The sequence below is a fragment of the Salmo salar genome, chromosome ssa14 (genome assembly GCF_905237065.1).
Source record: "Salmo salar chromosome ssa14, Ssal_v3.1, whole genome shotgun sequence".
Classification (NCBI taxonomy): domain Eukaryota; kingdom Metazoa; phylum Chordata; class Actinopteri; order Salmoniformes; family Salmonidae; genus Salmo; species Salmo salar.
In genome coordinates this window covers 4,729,673-4,747,835 of record NC_059455.1, presented here as the reverse complement: position 1 = coordinate 4,747,835, position 18,163 = coordinate 4,729,673, and the positions used below count along the sequence as shown (strand labels likewise).

At 43.5% G+C, this 18,163-nt stretch overlaps 1 protein-coding gene across 1 annotated transcript in view; it reads right to left on the bottom strand.

Moving 5' to 3' along the window:
- mfn1a (mitofusin 1a) overlaps positions 1-11,949 on the bottom strand; it is a 28,559-nt gene extending 16,610 nt beyond the window's left edge. Inside the window, exons 1-5 of the mRNA XM_014139163.2 lie at positions 11,601-11,949; positions 11,339-11,462; positions 10,678-10,813; positions 10,085-10,247; positions 9,465-9,589 (exon numbers count right to left, since the gene is read on the bottom strand). Of these exons, the coding sequence (XP_013994638.1) occupies positions 9,465-9,589; positions 10,085-10,247; positions 10,678-10,813; positions 11,339-11,453 (539 nt within the window). The 5' untranslated portion in view covers positions 11,454-11,462; positions 11,601-11,949. The remainder of the gene's footprint in view (positions 1-9,464; positions 9,590-10,084; positions 10,248-10,677; positions 10,814-11,338; positions 11,463-11,600) is intronic.
- Between the last annotated feature and the right edge of the window lie 6,214 nt (positions 11,950-18,163).

Here is an 18,163-nt window from a genome sequence, read left to right as displayed (position 1 = left end):
AGCAAATTTATTGAAAATGAAATAAAGAAATATCTAGTCTACCTTCCCCTGATTCAACACACCTTTGGCAGCGATTACAACTGTGAGTCTTTATGGGTAAGTCTAAGAGTTTTGAACATCTGGATTGTACAATATTTGCACATTCTTTTTTTTTATTCTTCAAGCTCTGTCAAGTTGGTTGTCGATGGCTAGACAACCATTTTCAAATCTTGCCATATATTTTTAAGCCCATTTAAGTCTAAACTGTAACTAGGCTACTCGGAACATTCAATGCCGTCTTGGTAAGCAACTCCAGTGTATATTTGGCCTTGTGTTTTAGGTTATTGTCCTGCTGAAAGGTACATTTGTCTCCCAGTGTCTGTTGGAAAGCAGACTGAACCAAGTTTTCCTCTAGGATTTTGCCTGTGCTTAGCTCTATTCCATTTATTTTTATCCCACAAACTCCCTAGTCCTTGCCGATGACAAGCAAACCCATAACATGATGCAGTCACCACCATGCTTGAACTCAGTGGTACTCAGTGAGGTGTTGTGTTGGATTTGCCCCAAAAATAACGCTTTGTATTCAGGACTTAAAGTTAATTTCTTTGCACTTTATCGTTAGTGCCTTCAAGCAAACAGGATGTTTCTCAATATTTTTATTCTGTACAGGCTTCCTTCTTTTCACTCTGTCATTTAGGTTAGTACTGTGGAGTAACTGCAATATTGTTGATCCATCCTCAGTTTTCTCCTATCACCGCCATTAAACTCTAACTGTTTTAAAGTCACCATTGGCCTAATGGTGAAATCCCTGGGCAGTTTAGAAGGGACACCTGTATTTTTGTAGTGACTGGGTGTATTGATACACCATCCAAAGTGTAATTAATAACTTCCCCATGCTTAAATGGATATTCAATGTCTGCCTTGTATACCCATCTACCGATATGCGCCCTTCTTTGCATTGGAAAACCTCCCTGGTCTTTGTGGTTGAATCTGTGTTTGAAATGCACTGCTCGACTGAGGGACATTACAGAAGTGTGGAGTACAGAGATGAGGTACTCATTAATAAATCATGTTAACCACTATTATTGCACACAGAGTGAGTACATGCAACTTATTATGTTACTTTTTAAGTAATATTTTACTCCTGAACTTATTTAGGCTTGCCATAACAGCGGGTTGAATACTTATTGACATGACATTTCAGCTTTTCATTTTTTATAAATTACAAAAAAATGTGTAAGTCGCTCTGGATAAGAGCGTCTGCTAAATGACTTAAATGTAAAATGTAAATGTAAAAAAATCGAAAAACATAATTCCACTTTGACGTTATGGGACATTGTGTGTAGGACAGTGACACACAACCTCAATTTAACCCATTTTAAACAGGCTGTAACACAACAAAATGGAAAAGGGTCAAATGGTGTGAATACTTTTCAGGACACTGTACACTCTTAGAAAAATGGGTTCCAAAAGGGTTCTTTGGCTGTTCTCATAGAAGAACCCTTTTTGGTTCCAACATACATTTTATTTGAATCCCATAATTTATAATTTGTATTAGGATATGATTATGAATTTAATATTGTATAATTTGTAATGGACATATTGAATCATTGAATTCATAAATTGAACTTGTATATTCATACTGTTTAAATATGGTAGATATTGCATTAATTGTCTGTGTATCAAGTTTATAAACTCATTTCAAGTATATCAAAGGTAGGTATATTCAACTTCTCAGATGCATGTTTTCAAATTCAGATTCAAAACCAAAGACAACAACCTGGTACTTTGCCAGCCGGGAAAGGTAGAGAACAAATGCTCTCTGTGTTAAAAGAGTAGCTTCTGGAGGTTTCTGAAGCCAATGTGTCGTGCTGAATATATTTTAGTCATTAAAACTAGGTCAGATAGGGGAGAGGCGTTGTGTTGTGAGGTGTTGTTTAATTCGTTTTTTAAAGCAAATTTTGCTGTTTTCTCGAGTCATTTGAGATGGAAGGGAGTTCCATATGATCATGGCTCTATATAATACTATGTGTTGCCTTGAATTCTAACTGGATTTGGGGACTGTGAAGAGACCCCTGGTGGCATGTCTGGTGGGGTAAGTATATCTGTCAGAGCTATACGTAAGTTGATTATACAGACAATTTGGACATTTTAACACAATAGTATTTCTCACAAAAACAAACATGTATGCAGTCAGCCCTCAACCAGGAAAGCCTGGCATGCATGTTGTTGATGTTAGTTCTGTATGTTAAGGACAAGGAATGCTGCTATGTTTTGAGCCATCTTCAGCTTTGCTAGGTCTTTCTTTGCTGCACTTAACCATATTACCGGACAGTAATCAAGATGGGACAAGACCAGAGCCTGAACTAGAACAGTTGATTTTTGTGTCAAAAACACAGAACATCTTTTTATAACAGACATACCACTCCTCATCTTCACAACAACTCTGTCAATATGATTTGACTATGATAATTGACCATCCAATGTTATACCTAGGGGTTTAGCTTCCTCAACTTGCTCAATGGTCACACCCACAACTCCGTTTGAGGTTTAGGTCTTAGAGAATGTTTTGAACCAAATACAATTATTAGTTTTAGCTGTATTTAAGATCAATTTATTATTAATCACCCATTCTGATACTGACTGTAACTCCTTACTTAGAATTTCACTGAGCTCACTGACTTTGGGTGCTGATGTCACGACTTCCGCCAAAGTCGGCTCCTCTCCTTGTTTGGGCGGCGTTCGGCGTTCCATTTTTCATTGTTCCCTGCACACCTGGTTTACATTCCCTAATTACACTGCCATATATTCCTCTGTTCCCCCCCAAGTCTTTGTGTGGAATTGTTTTGTGTTACGTGTTTTACGTGACACGCCAGGCTGGTTTTCCATGATCCGTGTTTATTTTCACAAAGTATGTTTATTTGGTAAACTATATCTTTTGTGACTGTTTTCGCGCTTTGCACTTTTGCCATTTTTGCTGGAGGTTTTGACGCAGTTGCATCCGTCTGCTGTTTTCTCCTGCCTCAATAAAGTGCGCGCCTGTTCACAACTCTCTGCTCTCCTGCACCTGACTTCACTACCAGTAAGCACACCCGTGACAGCTGACATGTAGAGTGTGGAATCATTCGCATACATAGTCGTTCTAGCTTTGTTTAAGACCCGTGTCAAATCCTTTGTAATAATAGAGAAGAGTAACGCACAAGTCAACTGTCCTGAGGGACACCGCACTGTACATATCTGATGTTAGAGAAGCTTCCGATGAAGAACACTCTCTAGGTTCTATTGGCTAAATAGGAACACCTGCTATTTCTATGACATAGACTGACCAGGTGAAAGCTATGATCCCTTATTGATGTCACCTGTAAAATTCCCTTCAATCAGTTTAGATGAAGGGAAGGAGACAGGTTAAAGAAGGATTTTTAAGCCTTGAGACAATTGAGACATGTATTGTTTATGTGTGCCATTCAGAGGGTGAATGGGCAAGACAAAATATTTAAGTGCCTTTGAACAGGGTATGGCAGTAGGTGCCAGGCGCACCGGTTTGATAGTGTCACAAACTGCAATGCTGCAGGATTTTTCACGCTCAACAGTTTCCCGTGTGTATCAAGAATGGTCCACCACCCAAATGACATCCAGCATACTTGACACAACTGTGGGAAGCATTGGAGACAACATTGGCCAGCATCCCTGTGGAACGCCTTCAACACCTTGTAGTCAATGTCCGGACGAATTGAGGCTGTTCTGAGGGCAAAAGGGGGTGCAACTCAATATTAGGAAGGTGTTCCTAATGTTTTGTATTCTTAGTGTATATTCTCATAGGGTCCAAATCATGCTTTTTGTGACACTTTCTTCTAACGTCTCCTGCGCTGCATGTGATCATCAAAGAGGGGAACAGAAGTCATGTCCATGTTCCAGAGGTCTTAACTTTCAGGTATGGCGTCAAATTACACTACATGACCAAAAGTATGTGGACACCTGTTTGTTGAACATCTCATTCTAAAATCATGGGCATTAATATGAAGTTGGTCCCCCCTTTGCTGCTATAACAGCCTTCACTCTTCTCGGAAGAGAACTTCTCGGAACATTGCTGCAGGTACTTGCTTCCATTCAGCCACAAGAGCATTAGTGAGGTCGGGCACTCATGTTGGGGGATTAGGCCTGGCTCACAGTCAGTATTCCAGTTCATCCCAAAGGTGTTCAATGGGATTAAGGTCAGGGTTCTGTGCAGGCCAGTCAAGTTTATCCACATCTCGACAAACCTTTTCTGTTTGAACCTCGCTTTAAGCAGGGGGGCATTGTCAAACTGAAATAGGAAAGGGCCTTCCCCAAACTGTTGCCACAAAGTTGGAAGCATAGCATCATCTAGAATGTCATTATATACAGTAGCGTTAAGATTTCTCTTCACTGGAACTATACAGTAGCGTTAAGATTTCCCTTCACTGGAACTATGTGGCCTAGCCCGAACCATTAAAAACAGCCCCAGACCATTATTCCTCCTCCACCAAACTTTACAGTTGGCACTATGCATTGTGGCAGGTAGCGTTATCCTGGCATTCGTCAAACCCAGATTCATCCGTCGGACTGCCAGATGGTGAACCATGATTCATCACTCCAGGGAATTCGTTTTCCCTGCTTCACAGTCCAATGGCAGCAAGCTTTACATCAAATCAAATTGTATTGGTCACATACACATATTTAACAGATGTTATTGCGGGTGTAGCGAAATCTTGTGTTCCTAGCTCCAACAGTGCAGTAGTATCTAACAGTCCAGTAGTATCTAAAAGCAATACACACAAAAATAAAATTAAAAGAATGGAATTAAGAAATATGTAAATATTAGATTGAGAAATGTCAGAGTGGCATTGACTATAATACAGTAGAATAGAATACAATATATACATATGAGATGAGTAAAGCAGTAGGTAAACATTATAAAAGTGACTAGTGTTCCATTATTAAAGTGGCCAGTGATTCCATGTCTATGTATATTGGCCAGCAGCCTCTAAGGTGCAGGGTTGCGTAACCGGGTGGAAGCTGGCTAGTGATGGCTGTTTAACATTTAAGGCCTTAAGATATAAGCTATTTTTCAGTCTCTTGGTCCCCACTTTGATGCACCTGTACTGACCTCGTCTTCTGGATGATAGCGTTGTGAACAGGCAGTGGCTTGGGTGGTTGATGTCCTTGATGATCTTTTTGGCCATCCTGTGACATCGGGTGCTGTAGGTGTCCTGGAGGGCAGGTAGTTTTCCCCGGTGATGCGTTGGGCAGACCGCACCACCCTCTGGAGAGCCCTGCAGTTGCGGGTGGTGCAATTGCCATAGCAGGCAGTGATACAGCCCGACAGGATGCTCTCAATTGTGCATCTGTAAAAGTTTGTGAGGGTTTAAGGGCCAAGACAAATTTCTTCAGCCTCCTGAGGTTGAAGAGGTGCTGTTGCGCCTTCTGCACCACACTTTCTGTGTGGGTGGAGCATTTCAGATGGTCAGTGATGTGTACGCCGAGGAACTTGAAGCTTTCCACCTTCTCCGCTGCGGTCCCGTCGATGTGGATAGGGGCGTGCTCCCTCTGCTGTTTCCTGAAGTCCACGATTAGCTCTTTTGTTTTGTTGACATTAAATGAGAGGTTATTGTCCTGGTACCACTCTCCCAGGGCCCTCACCTCCTCCCTGTAGGCTGTCTCGTCATTGTTGGTAATCAGGCCTACTACTGACTTGATGATTGAGTTGGAGGCGTGAGTGGCCACGCAGTCATGGGTGAACAGGGTGTGCAGGAGGAGGCTGAGCACGCACCCTTGTGGGGCCCCTGTGATGAGGGTTAGCGAAGTGGAGGTGTTGTTTCCTACCTTCACCACCTGGGGGCGGCCCGCCAGGAAGTCCAGGACCCAATTGCACAGGGCGTGGTTCAGACCCAGGGCCTTGAGCTTAATGATGAGCTTGGAGGGTACTATGGTGTTAAATGCTGAGCTATAGTCAATGAACAGCATTCTTACATAGGTATGCCTCTTGTCCAGATAGGATAGGGCAGTGTGCAGTGCAATGGCGGTTGCATCATCTGTGGATCTCTTGGGGCAGTAAGCAAATTGAAGTGGGTCTAGGGGGTCAGGTAAGGTAGAGGTGATATGATCCTTAACTAGCCTTTCAAAGCACTTCATGATGACAGAAGTGAGAGGTACGGGGCAATAGTCAGTCATTTAGTTCAGTTACTTTTTGTGTCTGGTTTTCCCTTTGTAGTCTGTGATTGTCTGTAGACCCTGCCACATACGTCTCATGTCTGAGCCGTTGAATTGCGACTCGACTTTCTCTGTACTGACTTTTGCCTGTTTGATTGCCTCATGGAGATAATAACTACACTGTTTGTATTCAGCCATATTCCCAGTTACCTTGCCATGGTTATATGCGGTGGTTCACGCTTTCAGTTTTGCACGAATACTGCCATTTATCCATGGTATCTGGTTTGGGTCGGTTTTAATAGTCACAGTGGGTACAACATCTCCTATACACTTCCTGATGAACTCAGTCACCGTATCCGTGTATTCGTCGATGTTATTTTCAGAGACTACCCGGAACATACGTGATCAAAACAATCTTGAAGCATGGATTACGATTGGTCACACCAGCGTTGAATAGACCTTAGCACGGGTACTTCCTGTTTGAGTTTTGCCTATAGGAACGGAGGAGCAAAATGGAGTCGTGATCAGATGTGCAGAGGGGAGGGCGGGGGAGGGCCTTGTAGGCATTTAAAAAAGTTCAGTAGCAGTGGTCCAATGTTTTACCAGCGTGAGTACTACAGTCAATGTGTTTGTAGATCTTCGGTAGCGTTTTCCTCCAATTTGCTTTGTTAAAATCCCCAGCTACAATAAACGCGGCCTCAGTATATGTGGTTTCCAGTTTGCATAAAGTCAAGTAAAGTTCTTTGAGGGCTGTCGTGGTATCGGCTTGTGGGGGAATATACACGGCTTTGACAATAAACAAAGAGAATTCTCTTTGGAGGTAATACGGTCGCCGTTTGATTGTGAGGTATTCTAGGTCGGGTGAACAAAAGGACTTAAGTTTCTGTATGTTATCACAATCACACCATGAGTGATTAATCATGAAACATACACCCCCGCCTTTCTTCTACCTGGAGAGTTCTTTATTGTTGTCTGCGTGATGTACTGAGAACCCAGATGGCTGAATGGATGGGGGCAGTATATCCCAAGATAGCCATGTTTCCGTGAAACAGAGTATGTTACAATCCCTGATGTCTCTGGAAGGAGATCCTTGCCCTGAGCTCGTCTACTTTATTATCCAGAGACTGAACATTAGCGAGTAATATACTCAGAAGCAGTGGATGGTGTGCACGCCTGAGTCGGACTAGAAGTTCACTCCGAATACCTCTTCTCTGCCGGTTGTGTTTTGGAGCAGACTCTGGAATAAGTTCAATTGCCCTGGGGGGTACGAACAAAGGATCCAATTCAGGAAAGTCGTATTTCTGGTTGTAATGCTGTTGAGTTACCCTGACTCTGATATCCAAAGGTTATTTCCGGCTCTATGTAATAACACAAAACAATTCTGGGCTAATAAGGTAAGAAATAACACACACAAAAACGAAATACTGCAAAGTTGTTTAGAAGGTAGAGGCAGAGCTGCCATATCTGTCGGCGCCATCTTACTTTTCTTACTTACACCACTCCAGCCGACGCTTGGCATTGCACATGGTGATGTTAGGCTTGTGTGCGGATGCTCAACCATGGAAACCCATTTCACGAAACTCCTGACGAACAGTTATTGTGGTGACGTTGCTTCCAGAGGCAGTTTGGAACTCGGTACTGAGTATTGCAACCGAGGACAGATATTTTTTACGTGCTTCAGCACTCGGCGGTCCTGTTCTGTGAGCTTGTGTGGCCTACCACTCCCCGGCTGAGCCGTTGTGGCTCCAAGACGTTTCCACTTCACAATAACAGCACTTACAGTTGACCGGGGCAGCTCTAGCAGGGCCGAAATTTGACAAACTGACCTGTTGGAAAGGTGGCATCCTATGACGGTGCCATGTTGAAAGTCACTGAGCTCTTCAGTAAGGCCATTCTACTGCCAATATTTGTCTATGGAGATTGCATGGCTGTGTGCTTGATTTTATACTCTGTCAGCAACGGGTGTGGCTGAAATAGCCGAATCCACTGATTTGAAGAGGTGTCCACATACTTTTGTATCTGAGAAGTTGACTATTTGATCTATTTGATCAACTTGAAATGAAAAGTTTGATACACAGACAATAAATTAAATATCTACTATATTTATAGTAGATATTTGACTGAATATTCATTCAGTTCAGTTTCAAATCATGAAATACAAGTTCAATTTATGAATTCAATGATTACATTTGTGCTTCACAAATAAATAAATATTAAAGAAAAATGTAATATCCTAATACTGTAACGCCCTGGCCATAGAGAGGGTTTTTTGTTCTCTATTTTTGGTTAGGCCAGGGTGTGGCATGGGTGGGCGTTCTAGGTTTCTTTTTCTATGTTGGTGGTTTTCTTTGTTTCGGCCGTGTATGGCTCTCAATCAGGAACAGGTGTAGATCGTTGTTGCTGATTGAGAGTCATACATAGGCAGCCTGTTTTTCCTTTGGGGTTTGTGGATGAATATTTTCTGTTTAGAGTTTGTTCCTGACAGAACTGTTGCTGGTCGTTCTTTTGGTTTCTTTTTTGTATGGTGTTCATTCGGTCTTAAAAACCTTTCAAGATGAACACATCCTCCGCTGCACCTTGGTCTCATTTCAACGACAGCCGTTACAAATACAAATTCAAAATTATGGAATTCAAACACAATTTCTGTAGGCACTGAAATCACTCCATAGAACATGCACCATGGATCACTCCGTAGTTAATCAATTGCCTGCGAATCTGACTAAGCCCGTCTTACTCTCACTTTTGTAGTGTAACATCATTGAACAATGTTGCGAATGTCTAGACTATTTCGGACCCAGTATATCAGACATTTTGTTAACAGTGAATAGCACATTTTGAGCCTCTTCCAGTGCCACACAGCTAGTTTGGGGATTGTCTACCGTAACTGTGTCGACAGGTTGTGTATAGCCTATTCATGATAGTTAGCAATTCAATCCATGAAAGAATCCGTGCTTCTTTCACATGCTTTGCTTGCTGTTTGGGGTTTTAGGCTGGGTTTCTTTACAGCACTTTGAGAATATCAGCTGATGTACGAAGGGCTATATAAAAATAAATTTGATTTGATTTTGATTTAATATGTACGGGACTTAATGTTGAGTAAATATGGTGGGCTGCTAATGTTGTGATGACTGGTCGAATGTATGAATGAAGCCATTTGCAGCTATTTGCACCTGCACATTTTGTATTTTTTTGTGTGGCATAGAAATTATATGTAATTGGTGCACAGGTCCCGTCATAATTTTTTCTCAGGAAACGGGAAGGAGCTTGGTTGGGAAGTCCTGAGATACCGGTCACTGGTATTAAACCCTAGCACGTACCTGTCCATAATAACAAGGTCATCCCTCAGCAGGGCACACCTGGACTTGGGCCAGAACACCTTCACTAGGCAGCCTGAGTCTAGACTGCGCTCCATATGCAGGGCATGGGCCAGCTGATTGACTGACTAGAAGGGGGGAAGAAAAAGACACAGAGACATGCATAAAGTAATAGAACAGAGGGAAATATACAGAAAATAACAGCAATCTAAAACTATTATATTTGCACTACGTAGTCCGTGGTCCACATCAAGGTTAATTTAGCAAGTCCTACATTATCATTGCTAACAATTGTGTGTTATACTGCACATCGAAAAGGCTGGTCTAGCAGTAATGGCGCAGCCTCCGACATACGTCTACATTATCGGCATAGGTTTGAATCTGGCCTTCAGCCTTTCGGCACAAACTCTTTCTATCTTTCCCCACTTTCATTCTCTCTCAATATCTGTTCAATAAAATTGGAAAAGCCCGAAAATATACAGTGTGTGTATATATATATATATATATATATATATATATATATATATATATATATATATATATATAAATACACACACACACACACACACACACACACACACACACAGTAGATCAGTCTGCGAACCCCTGGTTTGACCCCAGACCTTGACGCTTTTTCTGTCATCAGAGCCCTCGGTGGTGAGGTAGGCTTCGTCCCCGTCTGTGCCTTCCACCCTCAAAAAGCAGTTGGTGGTGTGGCCAATGCCGCTGGGCAGCACCCGGTCCCTCAGCATGGCATTGATCACCGTGCTTTTACCGTTACTCGTCCTGCCAGGGAGAGGGAAAGGAAATGTCTCTTTACTCCTTTGACAAAATGTTTACAATTATGGTCGCAGGGCTAATGTGAACAGCTTTGTTCTATCCTGGGTCTCCTGCCACCACAGTAATTATGCTGAGAAAAAGCCTAGGTAGCTCAACGAGCTAGCACAAATCTTCCACCTCCGTTACACTAACTTTGAGGAAAATAATTCTGCACATCCAAAGTTATGGTACTAATATTTACCTATGCTGTATCAATAGTTACACCATACTATCTAGGTAGTATGAAAAACATCTGGAATAACAGTGAGACTACATAATTATATGAATCCAGCAACAAACTGTATAATATAAATGTCCTTTACATATGGACCCTCAGTAATGCATCTGTGTTGATTATTGGGTTCAATTCTATTTCCAATAAACCATTGACTCTCACCTCCCAAAAAAGGCTACCTTCATGTGCCTACGAGCCAGCACCTCCTGAATGGTGGCCAGTTTCCTAGCACAGGTCTGGATTTCAAGGCACTGCTCCTCAACTGCGACCTGCTCCAGATCCGCACTTCGCCATGTCTCTGGGCATCACAGAAGCAGATAGACAAGAATGGATATTGTGGTAAATGACAACTAAAACCACCACACTAGTATAAGGTAGCCCCCATGTGTACGCGTTCATATCCCCACACTAGTATAAGGTAGCCCCCATGTGTACGCGTTAATATCCCCACACTAGTATAAGGTAGCCCCCATGTGTACGCGTTCATATCCCCACACTAGTATAAGGTAGCCCCCATGTGTACTCGTTAATATCCCCACACTAGTATAAGGTAGCCCCCATGTGTACGCGTTAATATCCCCACACTAGTATAAGGTAGCCCCCATGTGTACGCGTTAATATGTCATAGGTAGCCACGCAAAAAAGTGAACAGTTAACAAGGGAATTGTCTGAAGCGTGCCCTTTTAGATGCAGATTATAGCATACAACCATCTATACCTATGATATTGTGTATACATCTTTATTCAAACTGTAAGATGCTATTAATGCTAATAATCTACAAAACACATTTTTTGTTAAGTACCACTATGTAGACTCATCTTACCGTCCACAAACTCTGAGCCCTCTTTGACATACTCCAGCAGCTGATCAAATATACCGTTGATAGTCTTCTTCGCCACCACAAAATGCATGAGGGGCGATGGGCCCCCCGGGTCCATTTCAACTTCCTGAACATAGTGTTGAGATTAACTTAATAGGCACAGACAAACTGACAGGCAGGCAGACAGACAGACGGACCGACAGGTGACACACAGGCACACATTATGCAAACACAGTACACACATGCACACAAAATCTGTCAGTACCTTGGCTAGGGGAAAGTTGCAGTAAGAGAAATCTTCAGAGGTTCTGGATTAATTTGCTTCCCAATCAATGCCATTAGAAAGTGTTGAGAAGCATAGCTGCAGGACAAGAATTGACAACACTTCCTCTCCCTAAATGATCAAATACACCTGGTTTGCCCAATTACATTTTTTTCTCCATTATATCATCTGTTTATACACCCGTACACTCTCATTTCCACTTCTTTCTATTCTTCATACACAATCTATTTCACCTCCACCCTCTTCCTCTCACTCTACAGCATACAGCCTGGGTCTACCTGCTTTTTGTATAAAGATCAGATCTCTGAAGCGCAGTGGACTTACACAGCCTTTCCAGTTGGTGTGTGTGTGTGTGTGTGTGTGTGTGTGTGTGTGTGTGTGTGTGTGTGGAGCCTGTGAATCTCCAATCCTCTTAGCTAGGACTTAATGCATCAGATGGTCCGGTGTTACACGTCTTGTTTCTTTACCTGCTGCGTCTACTATGAATAATACTATGAGTAATACTATCCTTTAGTAGTGTTCACTGAGTTAAACTGGGCCTAACTGCAGATTGGGTACTTGTGTAATGTTTACAATGTTTTAGGCATATTGGTATTTTTATAACTGCTGTTTACCATTCACTTTTGATATCTGCTAATGAAATGGACTATTTGCATTGTCTTGTAAGTAAGCATTTCACTGTAAGGTACCTGTTGTATTCGGCGCATGTGACAAATAAAATTTGATTTCATCTATCTAACCAATTATTCTAATAAAGTAAACTAGCCTGTGTGTGTGTACGTGGGTGAATACTAAATGATTACTATATGTGTTATTTCATAGTTTTGATGTCTTCACTATTATTCTACAATGTAGAGAATAGTAAAAATAAAGAAACCCTTGAATGAGTAGGTGTGTCCAAACTTTTGACTGGTACTGTACCTACAGGGGTCTTTTATTCAAAATCAAATAGCTAAATGATCCATTGTATGACCATCTTAAAACAATTCCATATTTAGCTTAGTACCCCTCCACCACCGGCTTAGACTTTGAGGTTAAAAGGTGGAAATCTTATTACCAATCACACCATTCATAGTGCTGATATGTGGTACCCCACACGCTACAGTACCTTTGAATGGTGCACCTCTATCTTTGCATCAAAGATAGAGGTGTAGCTTTGAGGAACTAACAAGGTTAGCTAGCCTCTTGACGGTCGCCTAGGATAGGGGGCGCTACAGCGATTTTAGAAAAAAAATTGTGCCCATTTTAAATGGCCTCCAACTCAAACTCAGAAGCTAGGATATGCATATAACTAATACTTGTGGATAGAAAACACCCTAAAGTTTCTAAAACTGTTTGAATGGTGTCTGTGAGTATAACAGAACTCATATGGCAGTCAAAACCCCGAGACCGATCGTAACAGGATGTGGAATTCTGAATTGCGGACTCAACTTCATCACTTTGCCTATAAATCACACCGTGAGCAATGGTTCATTGAGCACTTCCTATTGCTTCCACTAGATGTCCCCAGTCTTTACAAAGTGGTTTGAGTCTCCTACTGTGAAAACTGACAGAATGAGAGGCTGTGGAAAGTGGGCACATGAGGAGGGCCATCACCATTATGACGCCGGCGCCCCTGGCTACCCTCCCCTTTCGAAACGTTTAGAAAGACAATGCAATCGTCCCCCTTGAATCTTAATGGATCTCTGGTTGAAAAAGGCCCTAAAGATTTATGTTATACAACGTTTGACATGTTTGAACGAACCTAAAAAAAATAAAATGCATTTTATTGAAAGAGGAGTCCCGCGGCCGACGGAACTTTTGGAGCAGCCTTCAGAACGCGCTAACAAGAACAAGCTATTGGGACGTAAAGGATTAACTTTTTCGAACGAAAATACATTTGTTGTGGATCTGGGATTCCTGGAAGTGCTTTCTGATGAAGATAATCAAAGGTAAGGGATTATTGACAATAGTATACAAGAGTAGATTTGATATGCGATTGTTCCAAGATGGCGCTGACCTGTAACGGTAGCCTATTTTTCTGAGTATCGCATCCCCTTTTATCGCAAAGTGTAATTACCCAGTAAAGTTATTTTTAAATCTGGCATTACAGGTGCTTTCAAGAGATATTCATCTATAAATCTTAGAATGACAATATTACATTTTAAAAATGTTTTCGAATAGTAATTTAGTAAATTGTAGCGCTGTTTCACCGGATGCATTTGAGGGAAAATAGTTAGTCAACGTCACGCGCCGATGTAAAATGCTGTTTTTATATATAAATATGAACTTTATCGAACAAAAGAATGCATGTATTGTGTAACATGATGTCCTAGGAGTGTCATCTGATGAAGATTGTCAAAGGTTAGTACTGCATTTAGCAGTTTTTTGGTTATTTGTGATGCATGTGGGTTGGTCGGAAAATGGCTATGTGGCTACTTTTACGATATACTCCTCTAACATAATCTAATGTTTTGCTTTTGCTGTAAAGCCTTTTTGAAATCGAACAACGTGGTTCGATTCAGGAGAGGTGTATCTATAAAACGATATAACATAGTCCTATATTTGAAAAAATATATATATTGAATTTCGTTTTGCTAATGGCGATAGGATTTTTCGCTGGATGTCCGCTGGATGTCCCTCCCGCATACAGGACGAGCCCGTCAAGAGGCTAGCCAGCTGTACTCGTTCGCAGCGACGCCGTTTTACAAACAAAGCCAACACCACAGCCACTGCTAGCTAGCCAGCTTTACCAACTAGCAGTATAGTAGAAACTAAATACATTACAACGGAACAATTTGATTAGAGTAATGTTAGCTAGCTACATAGTTGTCTTTGTATGATAGATAAAGGTGTCGTACAGAGTAGCTATCGAGGTTAGCTAGCCAGCTACATTTTCAAACAAAGTCAACAACGCAGCCACTGCTAGCTAGCCAACTCTACCAGCGAGCAGTACTGTATCATTTTAGTCAACAAGATTTTTGCAACGTAAGCTTAACTTTCTGAACATTCGAGATATGTAGCTAGCAGGACTGACTTTGTGTTAGCTAGCCAACGTTTAATCACTTCTGCATTATGAAAGGTACTAGACACGGACACGAATGATCCATTGGTAGTTTGTTGTAACCAAGTATTGGTGCTAACCATGTGTTATTGGATGCTAGCATGCTAGTTAGCTACAGCGTCATAGGATACGGTGCACTGGAAGAAGCTGGAAGAATACTGTACCAAGTTATCAAGCTGAATAAACTAAGTTTGAGCCTATTCCTGGTAACATTGAACCACTGTAGTTTACATCAATTATAATTTCTAAAGTGGAAGTTGGAAAGTTATATTTGAGTGTCATTGAGTGTTCATTCCAATCTCCTTTGCATTAGCGTAGCCTCTCCTGTAGCCTGTCAACCATGTGTCTGCCTATCCCTGTTCTCTCCTCTCTGCACAGGCCACACAAACGCTTCACACCGCGTGGCCGCTGCCACTCTAACCTGGTGGTCCCAGCGCGCATGACCCACGTGGAGTTCCAGGTCTCCGGCAGCCTCTGGAACTGCCGGTCTGCGGCCAACAAGGCAGAGTTCATCTCAGCCTATGCTACCCTCCAGTCCCTCGACTTCTTGGCGCTGACGGAAACATGGATTACCACAGAAAACACTGCTACTCCTACTGCTCTCTCCTCGTCTGACCACGTGTTCTCGCATTCCCCGAGAGCATCTGGTCAGCGGGGTGGTGGCACTGGAATCCTCATCTCTCCCAAGTGGACATTCTCTCTTTCTCCCCTGACCCATCTGTCTATCTCCTCATTTGAATTCCATGCTGTCACAGTCACCCATTCAAGCTTAACATCCTTATCATTTATCGCCCTCCAGGTTCCCTTGGAGAGTTCATCAATGAGCTTGACGCCTTGATAAGTTCCTTTCCTGAGGATCGCTCACCCCTCACAGTTCTGGGTGACTTTAACCTTCCTACGTCTACCTTTGACTCATTTCTCTCTGCCTCCTTCTTTCCACTCCTCTCCTCTTTTGACCTCACCCTCTCACCGTCACCCCCTACTCACAAGGCAGGCAATACGCTTGACCTCATCTTTACTAGATGCTGTTCTTCTACTAATCTTACTGCAACTCCCCTTCATGTCTCCGACCACTACCTTGTATCCTTTTCCCTCCAACACTACTCACTCTGCCCCTACTCAGATCGTTTTGCACCGTCGCAACCTTCGCTCTCTCTCCTGCTAATCTCTCCTCTTCCATCCTATCATCTCTTCCCTCTGCTCAGTCCTTCTCCAACCAATCTCCTGATTCTGCTTCCTCAACTCTCCTCTCCTCCCTTTCTGCATCCTTTGACTCTCTATGTCCCCTATCCTCCCGGCCGGCTCGGTCCTCCCCTCCTGCTCTGTGGCTGGACGACTCATTGCGAGCTCACAGAACAGGGCTCCGGGCAGCCGAGTGGAAATGGAGGAAAACTAGCCTCCCTGTGGACCTGGCATCTTTTCACTCCCTCTTCACTACATTTTCTTCCTCTGTTTCTGCTGCTAAAGCCACTTTCTACCACTCTAAATTCCAAGCATCTGCCTCTAACCCTAGGAATCTCTTTGCCACCTTCTCCTCTCTCCTGAATCCTCCCCCCCTCCCTCTCTGCGGATGACTTCGTCAACCATTTTGAAAAGAAGGTTGACGACATTCGATCCTCGTTTGTTAAGTCAAACGACACCGCTGGTCCTGCTCACGTTGCCCTACCCTATGCTTTGACCTCTTTCTCCCCTCTCTCTCCAGATGAAATCTTGCGACTTGCCGCCCAACAACCTGCCCGCTTGACCCTATCCCCTCCTCTCTTCTCCAGACCATTTCTGGAGACCTTCTCCCCTACCTCACCTCGCTCATCAACTCATCCTTGACCGCTGGCTACGTCCCTTCCGTCTTCAAGAGAGCGAGAGTTGCACCCCTTCTCAAAAAACCTACACTTGATCCCTCCGATGTCAACAACTACAGACCAGTATCCCTTCTTTCTTTCCTCTCCAAAACTCTTGAGCGTGCCGTCCTTGGCCAGCTCTCTTGCTATCTCTCTCAGAATGACCTTCTTGATCCAAATCAATCAGGTTTCAAGACAGGTCATTCAACTGAGACTGCTCTTCTCTGTGTCACGGAGGCTCTCCGCACTGCTAAAGCTAACTCTCTCTCCTCTGCTCTCATCCTTCTAGACCTATCTGCTGCCTTTGATACTGTGAACCATCAGATCCTCCTCTCCACCCTCTCCGAGTTGGGCATCTCCGGCGCGGCTCACTCTTGGATTGCGTCCTACCTGACAGGTCACTCCTACCAGGTGTTGTGGCGAGAATCCGTCTCCGCACCACGTGCTCTCACCACTGGTGTCCCCCAGGGCTCAGTTCTAGGCCCTCTCCTATTCTCGCTATACACCAAGTCACTTGGCTCTGTCATATCCTCACATGGTCTCTCCTATCATTGCTACGCAGACGACACACAATTAATCTTCTCCTTTCCCCCTTCTAATAACCAGGTGGCGAATCACATCTCTGCATATCTGGCAGACATATCAGTGTGGATGACGGATCACCACCTCAAGCTGAACCTCGGCAAGACGGAGTTGCTCTTCCTCCCGGGGAAGGACTGCCCGTTCCATGATCTCACCATCACGGTTGACAACTCCATTGTGTCCTCCTCCCAGAGTGCTAAGAGCCTTGGCGTGACCCTGGACAACACCCTGTCGTTCTCAGCTAACATCAAGGCGGTGACCCAATCCTGTAGGTTCATGCTCTACAACATTCGCAGAGTACGACCCTGCCTTACACAGGAAGCGGCGCAGGTCCTAATCCAGGCACTTGTCATCTCCCGTCTGGATTACTGCAACTCGCTGCTGGCGGGGCTCCCTGCCTGTGCCATTAAACCCTTACAACTCATCCAGAATGCCGCAGCCCGTCTGGTGTTCAACCTTCCCAAGTTCTCGCACGTCACCCCGCTCCTCCGCACACTCCACTGGATTCCAGTTGAAGCTCGCATCTGCTACAAGACCATGGTGCTTGCGTACGGAGCTGTGAGGGAAACGGCACCTCGGGAACTTCAGGCTCTGATCAGTCCCTACACCCAAAGAAGGGCCCTGCGTTCATCCACCTCTGGCCTGCTCACCTCCCTACCTCTGCGGAAGCACAGTTCCCGCTCAGCCCAGTCAAAACTGTTCGCTGCTCTGGCACCCAAATGGTGGAACAAGCTCCCTCACGATGCCAGGACAGCGGATTCAATCACCACCTTCCGAAGACACCTGAAACCCCACCTCTTTAAGGAATACCTGGGATAGGATAAAGTAATCCTTCTACCCCCCCCCCCCCAAAAAAAAACAAATATATAGATGTACAATTGTAAAGTGGTTGTTCCACTGGATATCATAAGGTGAATGCACCAATTTGTAAGTCGCTCTGGATAAGATAAATGCCTTTGAATCACACGTTGTACTGTGTGATACGCAACCCTTTCAATGGTTATTTTGGACAATTTCAACTGAGACCGTGCATATGTTCAAATTGTCCAAATTTGTGGATTTTGCGAGAAACTGTCCTTTCT